The sequence below is a fragment of the Oncorhynchus kisutch genome, linkage group LG6, assembly GCF_002021735.2.
Source record: "Oncorhynchus kisutch isolate 150728-3 linkage group LG6, Okis_V2, whole genome shotgun sequence".
NCBI classification, from domain to species: Eukaryota; Metazoa; Chordata; class Actinopteri; order Salmoniformes; family Salmonidae; genus Oncorhynchus; species Oncorhynchus kisutch.
The window spans coordinates 19,828,904-19,842,823 of record NC_034179.2 but is presented as its reverse complement, the minus strand read 5'-3'; the positions used below and the strand labels follow the sequence as shown (position 1 = coordinate 19,842,823).

At 39.6% G+C, this 13,920-nt stretch overlaps 1 protein-coding gene across 2 annotated transcripts; it reads right to left on the bottom strand.

Annotated features, from left to right (window-relative positions):
* Window positions 1–4,512: 4,512 nt before the first annotated feature.
* Window positions 4,513–13,357, bottom strand: LOC109892472 (glycerol-3-phosphate acyltransferase 3). 2 transcript variants are annotated; one of them, XM_020485032.2, is made up of 13 exons: window positions 13,224–13,357; window positions 12,717–12,913; window positions 12,252–12,324; window positions 10,214–10,508; window positions 9,948–10,022; window positions 9,670–9,759; window positions 9,470–9,563; window positions 9,236–9,351; window positions 8,940–8,995; window positions 8,562–8,647; window positions 8,054–8,182; window positions 7,787–7,866; window positions 4,513–6,368 (listed from the first exon to the last, which is right to left on the bottom strand). In XM_020485032.2, the coding sequence occupies exons 2-13, from the start codon at window positions 12,858–12,860 to the stop codon at window positions 6,236–6,238; spliced, it is 1,371 nt and encodes a 456-aa protein (XP_020340621.1). In that variant the 5' UTR covers window positions 12,861–12,913; window positions 13,224–13,357; the 3' UTR covers window positions 4,513–6,235. The 2 variants fall into 2 exon arrangements, with proteins under 2 accessions (XP_020340621.1, XP_020340622.1); XM_020485033.2 differs by having other exon boundaries at window positions 13,147–13,346.
* Window positions 13,358–13,920: the final 563 nt, after the last annotated feature.

The window sequence follows — 13,920 nt, the reverse complement described above, 5'->3', positions numbered from 1 at the left end:
GCGGTCTCAGTCTGCCTTCAGCAACCACTGGCCATGTCTTTTATCCTCCTATAACAAGTCCTAAGAAATTGGAAAAGTTGCTGCAATAGATAGGAGGTGACCTGGAAACAAAAGCAATCAGAGGGAGGGGGGTGGACGCAGGGAGCCACTGCCAGCCCAGCTCCAACTCTGTCAATAATAGAAGAAATACCTTTTGAGGCACAGGGCTGAGGGCAAAGTGTAGTCTGCAATTACACACCTTCATGTACCTCACCAAAGGACATTTGTCATGTACCTCACCATTTTCTGTTTCCCCCCCAACACAATGCATTTATTTATTTTTTGTCAAAATGAGGAAAAAAAATCTGTGGAATCTCTAAACTGTGTTTAAGGATTGTGATGAAAATTACTGGGCATAACAAAACTTTGCTTCACTGTTAGATGTATTAAAATGTTATATTCATGGTTATGATATTGTCATAAGGCAACACCTTTTCCTCATATAATATGGCTACATTGTGGTCCTGTGTGGCTCAGTTGGTAGAGCATGACTCTTGCAATGCCAGGGATGTGGGCTCGATTCCCACGGGGGACCAGTATGAAAAAAGTATGAAAAAGTATGCACTCGCAATAAGAGCATCTGCTAAATTACTATACTGTACAAGTTATCTTATCCAAAATAATATTCCTTTATGACATTTTCACCAATAGATTTGCAAATAGTGGAGGGAAAAGGAGAGAACATTCCTTCAAGTCAACCATACAATCTAGTCAAAAAGATTCCTTTCAGCATCTGAAGATAACTAGATAAGAACATAATTATTTCCAAACTAAATGATCTTGAATTTAACCACAAATCAATCAGCTTTCCACTTGAACAACTTCAGACTCCATTGCAGCTCAATCAAATAGATCAATGTGGACCAATTATAGCCTGTTTCATTAGTGTATGCAAATCATATATTCCCCCTCCTGGCCACCAAGTCACTGTATAGAGGGAATGAACACACACATTCACACACTAAAAACAACTGGAGATGGAAATCCTTGAAACTTTGCACAACTTTGTTGATGATGTTTTTTTTCAGACTTTATGTTTTGTGCTGTTTGTTAAGAACCAAAAACCCTGGAAATACTGTCTGTCTGTATGTGACACGCTTGCTTTGACCTGTGTTCAGCCTGATTTGGTCCTGGCTATAATGTGACATGTCACAGCATCACACTCACCCTGTGACTGGAGCTAGGGTCCAGTCCGGGCCATGCCTAGGAACAGCAGACACACTGTCCACAACACTGAAGGATTGTCACATTGACAGACAGACATCCTTCATTCCAATTGTAGCAGGAATCTATTTTTTTAATATAGTCAGGTTTATAGTCAGGTTTTCACTGGTGCCGTGCAACAAAAATAATAAAAACAATGACTTTTCCCCAAAACATATCATATTTGATAAGTATCAGTCTGATTAAGTATGTGATGGAATAAAGCAGGTATGGAATATATTGTAATTTACTTATTCTTTCTTATGAAGAATGAAGTCAAATCACACAATAAGCAAACAATAAATTGTCTTGATGAATAATTACTGATCTCTCTCAGTCAGAAACACAGTCTGAAGAAGTGGGATTTAAGCGACGGATGACTGCTGGAGGAAGGACCCACACTCCAGCTCATCAGAATACTCTGCCCATCCATGTACCCGACGGTTGTCTTTTGACTAAACCCAAAATGCACTAAGGGGGAGTTTGTGATGAATTTAATGCAATAACATTAGAGTGGGCTGTGGGCAGAGATAAAAAAAGAAGAAGACTATTTTCATTGAGGTGCATCATGGGTCTAGAATGAATAGACTTGCCAGATAGGACTCTCGATGTGTTATGAATTCTGTAATAAATGTATTGTAATGTTTTTGAAATTGTACACTATAACTGCCTTAATTTTGCCAGAACCCAGTAAGAGTAGGTTGCTGCCTTGGCAGGAACTAATGGAGATCCATAATAAATACAAATACAAATGCCTCTATATTGATTTCTCTCTGTGAGTCACATTGTTCTTCAACATAACGTAGCCCTACATTAGCGTAGGAGTTCCACTCGAAGCACAGAAGGGATGGCAGAACAATGTTTTTAAAGACATTATGCTCTAACTAATGTCAGGTCTTAGACAGAGCTAGAGTCATTTAACCTCCTGACTGGTTAAGATGCTCAGTTCCAGACAAACTTCGATTTAAAATGATGTCCTCCATGAACTATATTCTCTGGAGGAAATGATTCAATTTGACAATGTATTCATATTTACTGAGTGTACCTGCATTACATTTGTATAGATCACTTCAAAGTAAAAATGAAATGGAGAAAATCTAATCAACATATTAAGACATACTGGGCAGTTGTATGGAGTCTGCAGTCATATAGGTCCTGCATGGGTCACTCCCATGCTTTCTATATGATGTCCCTTCGAAATCTATCCGAATCACATTAAATTGGCTATAAAGATGTGCACACACATTCATCACAGTAAATGGTGTGGTGCAGCATCACTTGCCAAGAGTCCCACCTCAACAATCAGGTTATAAAATCGGCTTTAGATCCGATTAATAATTCACAATCCTGTTAGAAGAGAACAAACATTTCTGTTCAAGCAATTTAAGTTGTGGGATTGTTATTATAGCCGGGTGCTTGAGCCGTGCTGGGAGATGGTCTCGGTGTGGGTCTGCGACGGAGGAGAGGCTGTGAAATTTAAGCTGGCTCCAGCTCGCTGTGTGTGGAAGAATAACTCCATGCTATTTCACAGTATCTGCTTTCTTTATTAAAGCACCGGCACAGTAAACATGTCTTACCCACATTTATCTGTACAGCCTTTTTTTATTTGGGATCATCTAACCCCCTCACTCTCTCTCTTCCCACCTCCCTAACCCACCGTGTCACTCTCAGGGCACATACAGGTTCTCACAGACAAGAAACCTTGTCCCAAAAGAGTGAACCTGGTTAGATGATAGGTGTCATATTGTTATATGTATCAGGCTATTAGTAAAATAAGTAATATTATCACGCGGTCAACCATCATCCTTTCACAAAGTAACAGAACATGAATGTATTACTTTTACACACCAAGACCTCAGCTTATTTAGTAAATATTTAGGTCATCATTATATAACATTTGTATACATTTAAATAAATTAAATTAAATATAGTTTGTTTGTGTTTTGTATGAGTAAAACCAAAGCTTTATGGTAAACTACAGTTTTAATCAGCCACCGTCTAACATTATCCCACACCCCATACTATTCAACTTAATAGCATATCTTTCTTTCTTATATTGAAACTTTTGGATTGTAAATGAGGTGTTGATATTTAGTCAAGGTAGTGAGATCTTTTTGTGTGAGTGGATCCTTCTGATCGTTGACCGAGTAAGTTGGCGACATGATTGTTATTTGTTTGCAAACACTGACTCCTAGTGTTTCATTTACAACAGTACAAGCAGAATTTGAAAACTACTGAACAAAATTACAAATGTAACATGCAACAATTTCAACAATTTCACTGAGTTACAATTCATATAATGAAATCAGTCAATTTAAATAAATTCATTAGGCACTAATCTATGGATTTCATATGACTGGAAAATATAGATATGCATCTGTTGGTCACAGATATCTTTAAAAAAAAGTAGGGGTGTGGAAGAGAAAACCAGTCAGTGCAGTGCGACACATCTCCTTGCATTGAGTTGATCAGGCTGTTGATTGTGGCCTGTGGAATGTTGTCCCATTCCTCTTCAATGGCGGTGCGAAGTTGCTGGATATTGGCAGGAACTGTAACACGCTGTCGTACGCGTCGATCCAGAGCATCAATGGGTGACATGTCTGGTGAGTATGCAGGCAATGAAAGACCTGGGAAGGTTTCAGCTTCTAGGAATTGTGTACAGATCCTTGTGACATGGGAATGTGCATTACAACGCTGAAACATGAGGTGATGGTGGCAGATGAATGGCACAGCAATGGGCCTTAGGATCTTGTCATGGTATCACTGTGCATTCAAATTGTCATTGATAAAATGCAATTGTGTTCATTGTCTGTAGCTTATGCCTACCCATACCATAACCCCACAGCCACCATGGGGCACTCTGTTCACAACGTGACATCAGCAAACCGCTTACCCACAAGACTCCATATATGTGGTCTGTGGTTGAGGCCGGTTGGACGTACTGCCAAATTCTAAAAAATTACGTTAGAGACGGCTTATGTTAGAGAAATTACCATTACATTATCTGGCAACAGCTCTGGTAGACATTCCTGCAGTCGGTGTGCCAATTGCATGCTCCTTCAAAACTTGATACATCTGTGGCATTGTGTTGGTTGACAAAACAGCACATTTTAGAGTGGCCTTTTATTGTCCCCAGCATAAGGTGCACCTGTATAATGATAATGCTGATTAGTCAGCTTCTTGATATGCCACAACTGTCAGCAGAAATGCTCACTAACGGGAATGTAAACAAATATGTGCACAAAATTTGAGAGAAATAAGCTTAATGTGTGTATGGAACATTTCTGGAATATTTTATTTCAGCTCATGAAACGTTGCATAAACACTTTACATGTTGCGTTTATATTTTTGTTCAGTATAGGTCCAGAGACACCTTCTAATTAGCCTCTATAGGCAGCAGGTAGCCCAGCGATTAAAAGCGTGCCGGGCCGAATATGTGAAAAATCTGTCGATGTGCCCTTGAGCAAGGCACTTAACCTTAACTGCTCCTGTAAGTCGCTCTGGATAAGAGCATCTGCTAAATGACTAACATGTAAATGTCAAATAGGCATTTCCATATTCTTTATACCTATACATCTACCCTCTCAGATCTGCATAAGTGGCTAAGGGTTAGAGCAGGGCAAGTGGTTGTTTCTGGACCAGGCCAAAATGTAGATTTCATAACATTTAAATGATGTAAATAATTAACAATAAACCCCCAGTCTTTGTTTTGGACTTTGATCAAAGCACCTTCAAACATGACCATGGGTGAACAGTATACACTGAGTGAACAAACATTATGAGTACCGTCCTAATATTGAGTTGTGTCCCCCACCCCAACCCTTTTGCCCTTAGAGCAGCCTCAATTTGTCGGGGCATGGACTCTACAGGATGTCAAAAGCGTTCCACAGGGATGCTGGCCCATGTTGACTCCAATGCTTCCCACAGATGTGTCAAGTTGGCTGGATATCCTTTTGGTAGTGGACCATTCTTAATACACACGGGAAACTGTTGAAAAACCCAGCAGCGTCACAGTTCTTGACACAAACCGGTGCGCCTGGCACCTACTACCATACCTTGTTCACAGGCACTTCAATATTTTGTCTTGCCCATTCACCCTTTGAATGGCACACATACACAATCCATGTCTCAAGAATTAAAAATGCTTCTTTAACCTGTCTTCTCCACTTCATCTACACAGATTGAAGTGGATTTAACAAGTGACATCAATAAGGGATCATAGTTTTCACCTGGATTCACCTGGTCAGTCTATGTCATGGAAAGAGCAGATGTCCTTAATGTTTTGTACACTCAGTGTATATTGTAGGGGGCTATTTAGGGTAAGGAGTTGCATTGTAAGGAACATAACGTAACATAAGAAGGAAAATTGCACAAATGAATACTAATACCAGTACAAATTCTGTGTCAACGTAAACACATTCTTGAATAATGTTAAGTTTAGTGCAATCTGAAAACGTAGTATTACTGTAACATTATCAGAGATAATTTAATATCATACAGATTAGTACTACTTGCAGTTAAGTTTGGTATGTTTAAGTTTCTATAAAACAATTCTTTTAAAAAAAAGGAGCATAATGTAACATAAGAAAGAAAATTGCACAAATGAATACTAATACCAGTACAAATTCTGTGTCAACGTAAACACATTCTTGAATAATGTTAAATTTAGTGCAATCTGAAAACGTAGTATTACTGTAACATTATCAGAGATAATTTAATATCATACAGATCAGTACTACTTGCAGTTAAGTTTGATATGTTTAAGTTTCTATAAAACAATTCTTAAAAAAAAAAAGGCATTTCATGCATTAAAAACGGATAAACTATATGTTGCGTATCAGAGTCTGATACCACACAATTATAATGAATCCGTGTATTCAATAACAAAGGCCATTGATTTTGAATGACTTCAGTCCGTATGCATTGTAGTATGTAAAATACTTTGAAGTTATCGCCCATTGTCAGAGATTGTCCAGTGTTAATTCCAATGTCATTAGCTCTTGGAGCTCTCTGTGTGAGGCTCTTGTGAGTTTCTAGCTTTCTTTCCCACAACCATACTGCTGTACATCTTCTGTTGATGCTCTTTAAATTCTTCTTTCACCTTGTCTCTCTTCAAGCTCCCATCCCTGTAGAGAGAGAGTCAGACGTTCTACAGTTGCCATGGCGCCCTTTTGGCAGCCTTGGCAGAGAGCTCCTGTATATTTTGTAAATATTTCATAAATGTATGTTTTTTCAATTTTTGTTTTTGAATAGCCAAACGAGTATAGATTTAGTCTGGATTACATCTAACTTGTTTCCTGCCCGAGAATGAACAGCAAAACAGCTTTTCAAAATCAGCTATTTTGACTTGAATTCGGTCGGCCTACATTGGAATGTTTCTACGGTCTCCTTGATCCAAGACTACAATGCAGTGCTGAGTTGGCAGTGAGGAATTCATTGCTCAAGAGCATTCCTTCAAAGTTGAGTATACTGTATCCTGAGTGAGTGCATGGGAAGATAAAAAACCAACGGCAGTGTCCTACAGCACGGAGAAGACGCGGAAGGCAAGACACCCAGCTTCAGGTACCTGCCCCCGGACGACCTGATTTGGCTGCTCAGCTCTCCCTGTTGACCACCTGCACCTCCCTCTATTCAAGCCTTGTGCTATTGACTGTCACTCCATCTGTTGGAGGTTTGAAGTAGCCTACCCAGAACTTGAAGTACGCTACTCAGAACATTGAAGTAGCTTACCCAGAACTTGAAGTAAGTTACTCAGAACATTGAAGTAGCTTACTCAAAACATTGAAGTAGCCTACTCAGAACTTTGTAGTCCAGACCTATACTCATGTCATTCAATTTTTCTTATTGATGTTTGTTTTGCTTTTTAAGCACCTCGAGATATGTTTACTTCTATGTGCTGTGTACTGCAATTCAGACTTTAGCTGCGGCCTACTTGTTCATTTATTTTTTATTTCACATTTATTTAACCAGGTAGGCCAGTTGAGAACAAGTTCTCATTTACTGGCCAAGATAAAGCAAAGCAGCTCGACACATACAACAACACAGAGTTACACATGGAATAAACAAACATACAATCAATAATACATTAGGAAAATCTATATACAGCATGTGCAAATGAGGTAGGATAAGAGAGGTAAGGCAATAAATAGGCCATGGTGGTGAAGTAATTACAATATAGCAATTAAACACTGGATTGGTAGGATGTGTAGAGGATGAATGTGCAAGTTGAGATACTGGCGTGCAAAGGAGCAAGATAAATAAATAAATATAGTATGGGGATGAGGTAGATTGGATGGGCTATTTACAGATGAGCTTATGTACAGGTGTAGTGATCTGTGAGCTGCTCTGACAGCTGGTGCTTAAAGCTAGTGAGGGAGGTAAGAGTCTCCAGCTTCTAACTAGTAACACATTATTATAGAACAGTATGGTTCCCAGCCCATTTTCTTTTGATCACAGAACTCTATTATGACAGAATGACATGTTTTAAAGGATCTTTAGTGAGAATAAAGCAGTGAAAAATAAAGTTTGCTGAGGGTTTCCTTACCACGCCATGTCCAACAGCCCTCCCTGATGTGCAATAGCAGACTTCACTCGGTTGGCAAACTTGGTAGCATCTTCCCCTTCCTATTCAAAGCGGTAATGAGGAAGGATATCATTAAAAAAATATATATATACAGAGGAGTCTATGGTCCTGGGGGTAAGAGGAGTGTGCACTCTATAAAGGTTTGGGAATAAAACACAACATAAGGTCTGACCAGTTGGTCATGGGAGGGAGTAGCAGTAATACCGTATATAGACTGTGACAACCTACCTGTCTGGTCATTGGGGGCAGGTACCACACATTGACCACGATGGCCCAGCTGGTCATCATTCTCAGTAGGTAGCTCACCATGTTGTACTTGGCACTGTTCCAGAAGGCATCTCCAAAGCGTGGGTCATACTAACAGGGAAGGAGATCCAAACGTATATTAATCAAAAGCACAGGAGATTGGTGGCACCTTAATTGGGGAAAACGGGCTCGTGGTAATGACTGGAGCGGAATTAGTGGAATGGTTTCCAGGTGTTTGATGCCATTCCATTTGCTCCGTTCAGGACAATATTATGAGCTGTTCTCCCCTCAGCCTCCACTGATCAAAAGGCTTTTACATGGAAATGAAATTTAAAAAATAGCCGACAAGGTCAACACATAACAAGTGAAGGTCAATATGTAACAATGTTTAACGTCATTCAGTAACTGCTGATTGATGACAGAGCCAGGGTTCGAACACAAGAGGGGCATTTCAGACAATGGACAATTTACTGAAGACTGCAGAGAGTACCTTGATTGCAACTGGGTATATTGTCCCTCCAATCTCAAAGCTTCCCTTCTTGAACATCATGACTGATGTGTTGTTGATGCAGGTTCCTGCAGGAGATAAAAAAGGTCACGAGACCACCACAACCACAAACTTCCAGGACCATTGGAGTCAATTACATTTCAATTCAAGTCAATTCAGGAAGTAGACTGACATTTTATCAGAAAAATTGTATACGAGTTGACTTTATGGATCGACTGAAATTAAATGGAATTGATCCCAACTACACCTTCCAGACAGCAGATAAAGGTGGACGAGACACCTAATATAAAGACTACAATAAAACCATAGTATAAGGACTACAATAAAGTATAAAGACTACAATAAAGTATAAAGACTTACCCTCTGGGAAAATCAAAATGGGTAGATTGCACTTCGCTGCAACATGAGCCCTCAATCTAGAAGAGGATGGAGGGAGGGAGATCAATAACCAGGACAAAACTAATCACGATGAAAACAATACAATGTATGAGGAGATTGAGTGGCAGTAATGGTAATGTATATCGTTATACAAGCAATAAATTGACATTGGCAAGCAATTTATTCACTTCACAGAAGACAACTGAGTAAATGTATAGATGAAAAAGACATACTAAATGCATCTCCTGACATCTTTTCCCATTTACTTGCTGTCTCACCTACTGGTAACAGCATGCCGGTCTCTCATCTCCGACCTCTCAAACCACACATGGGGGCAGGACCTCACCATTGATCTCTGGATGACCCCCATCAGCCCACTGTGACTTTGACCCACCTGGGAATAAACCCGGACACAGTGAGCATGACAAGTCTAGTCTGCTGAGAACCAAAAGTGATGTATACAATATCAAAAATCAGTGATATGTTGACACAGCCATTTTCATGTTACCCACCATAGCGTAGCATCCATCATTGGCCAAAATGACAATGTCAATAGGTGAGGTGTGGTTTGCTACGCATATTCCTCCTTTTTGTGGTTTATTATTTCTGTAACAAATAAGTATTTATTTCAATGACATCATGACATTGAAAACATTGATACTAATATTACTTCCTAAATGTTTATTTTAGGTAGGTTGGGCTGTATACTAACTTGTTGTGGTATTGGATGGTGGCAGAGAGGCCTCTGGCACAAATCCTATAGCACATCAGATGGACTAACTCACTGAGCCAGTTCTTCACTCTAGAACACAAGAGCAAAGTACAGTAACAGCCAGGGAAATTCTATTCTCTCAAGCCGTATATCAACTCTCGAGCTAGCTAGCTGTTATAAGAGATAGGAACATTGAATGTTCCTATCAATGTTCCTATCACCACAGTTTATGAAAGTTGTAAAACATTCTTTAAAACCTTTGTTGTGTACATCGTTACCTCCTGTTAGGTAGAAACCCCACCAAAGTTGTCCCGATCACCAGCCAGCTAATCCCTATGATTGCCAGGGTTATCCTGAAAGTACGGACAAAACAAATGTAAAAAATAAAATAACATTCAAATCGTGTTTAATAATAATAATATTAGTAGTAATAATTGCACTCTATTCAATAAATCCACATCAGTTGACAGAAACTGAAGTGAACAAATGGGCTGTTGATTGGTCTGAGATGGATAGAGTTAAGGGGAGGTGTGGTCTGACCCACCTGAGAGGGAAAAGGACACAGTAACGTATGATCACGCCCAGGCCCCAGATGACGGTGAGGCGCAGGCTGATGTAGTGAAAGTTGTGGTTGGTGCGGGTCAGGAGGTTCCAGGAGACCAGCTCCTCAGAGGAGAAGCGCTGAGTGACCTGGTCATCCACGATGCTCTCCAGGCCCTTTCTGTAGAAGTAGAATGAGTCGCTCAGCGCAAACTCTCCCCTCGATATGGACTGGGTACGATACCGACGCAGCTCCCCCATCTCCTGTTCCATAGAGCCACCCTCCCTCTGGATGAGTCCTGGGAAGAGAAGAGAGGAACAGCACAGATAAATCACTGAGTTGGTAGCATAGTCAGAGATGTTCAGATATAGGACATTAAATATGATGGAAAAGCCTGTAGAGTGGGGGATGTATAAGAAGGATTGTATGTATAGAGTAAAATATACACCTACTAATTGAGGCACTGTATCTACCTGTATCTGTGCTCTTCCTCTATTGGTATAAAGAGATCCCAGAGAAGGAAATGCCGATGAGGAATGCGATGGGAAGACTGTTGGGGCATAGCCTATCAGTACCAGGTACCAGTGAGAGCACTGAGCTTGCATTCCTTTTCTCTGTACTCAGCATTGATGTACTGTATTTTACCCAGTTCCAGTAAAACATGAATACTTTTCTAATAACTTACTGGTTAACAATTTGCTTGTGTCATGATTATACAGTTATATATGCTTTAGTATTATGTTCACAGAAGAAGAGTTTTAGACGAAAGCATGGTGGGTTTTGTCATCTCTGCTGCTGAATGGTTTGCTAAATCTTATTGCATAATAACATTGCGTTGACTTGACCTTTTTGTCCTTGCATACAAAAAAAAATGTCATTTTTTAAGTTTCGTGTCAACCCTGATTTAGAATGCCAATGTTTCTGTGATCAAAACATGATTGAGTGTTAATTCAACAACATAGGGTAGGATTGCAGATAGACAACTTAGAGACACCACAAAAAGTCCCCAGTATAAATCCAATCTTCTGGAATCTTCAAGGCAGTTCAAAATAGAATATGAAATACATGTCCAGTAAGTATCAAATTTAACTCAACATAGCTCCACTGAAGACGGTGACGTGACGTCTTTCAAACGTTGTACAGTATATTTCCAGGAAGAGCTGATGAAGGGGATACAGTATTTCACAGCATGGGTTGAGGGTTAAGCTACACATAGTCAGTTTTCTGCCTGAAGTTATGCAATCCTCTATTGCATCATCAGAGTGGGACACAGCTGCTCCACTCTGCACGGTTTCCACTAGCTTCCATATCCCCAATGTCAGATTCCATAGCCACAAAGTAAAACTTGGCTACAAAAATGTGCTTTTTGGTCTTAATTTAAGGTTAGGGTTAGGCGTAAGGTTAGCGGTGTGGTTAAGGTTACTTTTAAAATATACTTTAAGAAGATAAATTATAGAAATGGGCAGACTTTATTTATGATATTGTGGGTATAGAAGCTCGTGATGACCACTCCGCAACCCCACATCAGCTGAGCTGACCAATCATAAGCTGACCAATCATAAGCCACCACACTGACACACAGTCACATGTACAGGGTCTACTCTACTCCTTCCAGATAGAGCTGAATTCACTCCTCATACTACAGAACAATATGCTCTAAGAACAGAACCAAGGACTCTACATGCCAATGGGATGTTTGAAATGCAGTTCTGCTGAATTCAAATATTTCTCCTATAGACCATCAGAACTCAACTCAACTTACTGAATGTATAATTACCTTATTACTGTGTAATTAGCCTAATAATTATCACAGGGCTATTCATATTTCAGTTAGGGGCAAATACAAACTAAAGAGTATTGATTCAAATCGTATCATTCAGCATAGGAACCATAGAAAATAATTGCTTAGTACAAAAGTTAATGAAGAAAATAAAGATTAGGTTAGTTTGATAGTCATCCACAATAAGTTACACAGACAGGGTCCCTCCAGACCTCAGCATGAACTCATTCATCGATGGGTAGTGAGTGTAATGTCACTCACCATTGGGTAGCGGAGCAGGCACTGGCAGAGTGGGTCGATCCCTGTGTCCTCTCTGGATCCGCAGGGTGGCCCACTGCCCATAGAACAGAGTTATTTTCAGCTGACCTCACACACAATGCTTTCTACATACTGCATCTTGCCCAACTGCCCCGCGTTCCCCGCATTGAACATTAACTATGTCAGTCTGTTCTAAGGGGTCAGGGGGAAACATGAATACAGTATACAGAGCACAATATCCTACATATAGTAGTGAATATAAATCAATTAATATCCGATTAATGCATTTATACAAAAAATATTTATATTTTCAGAAATAAATCATCTGTTCACAAAAAGAATAACAGATGGTATATTAGATGCTATATGAGGTTATGCTTCAATAAAATGTTTCAGAATAAAATAAGAAATAGTGAGCTATTCCCGAAATTTCTGAATTTGAGCTCTTCCAGAACTTCCAGCAGTTACCTCCAATATCTTGACCAGAATCTGAATATAGACCGAAGTGACCCCCAGGGAGAGGCCAAACATTGCAGGTATCATGATGAGCCCAATCATCACGGAGAACCACACCTGCAGCAACAAAGTCGTTATACTCCACAGGTCATCCATCCCTCCCTCAGAGATCTGTCATCCACTGGTATGGCACATAGGGTTCAAGTTATCTACAGAAGAGAGACATAACGTTTATTAGCTATTCATTCCAAATAAGCATTATATATTTTTTTATAATAGAGGAGGCTGAATTCATATGTTTGACTTGGGCCTAGCTAGGTAGTTAGCTATGTAAAGTTAGCTAGGTAAACAGGATCTGAAACGGGATATGAACACCGAAATAGCCTAGCTAACTAATATACAGCCAGCCAAGCCGAGAAGAGAAGCACTAGAAATAGCTTACATTTATTGGGCATACCATATCCGAGGTTGACTGCAGAACATGAAATGTTTCCAAATGTATTAAAGAGAAATAGTAACCTGAAGACCTCTTCGTTGTCTTAACGAGTTTTCCATTCTTCTGTACCTCGCTGTAGCGGTAGTTGTTGCAGGTTGCAACCCAACAGTGTAGTCAGCCACAGGACAGTGCGCAAGATCTGCTGTAAAAATAAAACCAGGACGTCACTAGTTACCAAATTCACAAAGTCAGAAACCGCGCCTATTTCTACAATGTAATCTACAACACAATGCATCTTCTCAGTGGTGAAAAAAGTACCCAATTTTCATAATTGAGTAAAAGTAAAGATAGCTTAATAGAAAATAATTCAAGTAACAGTGAAAGTCACCCAGTAAAATAATACTTGAGTAAAAGTCTAAAAGTATTTGGTTTTAAATATACTGTAATGAAACAGCAGGGAGCAGATGCGGCAGGGTCGATTTCGGCGCTTATAAACCCAGGGTCGTTCAAATACTTAAGTATTAAAAGTAAATGTCATTGCTAAAATATACGTAAGTAAAAGTATAAATACATTTCAAATTCCTAATATAAAGCAAACCAGATGGCATACTTTTATTTTTTTTATTTTTTTTTATTTACGGATAGCCAGGGGCACTCTCCAAAACATAATTTACAAACTAAGCATTTGTGTTAGTGAGTCCGCCAGATCAGAGGCAGTAGGGTTGACCAGGGTTGTTGATTCGTGTGTGAATTAGACAATAATTGTCCTGTCCTGCTAAG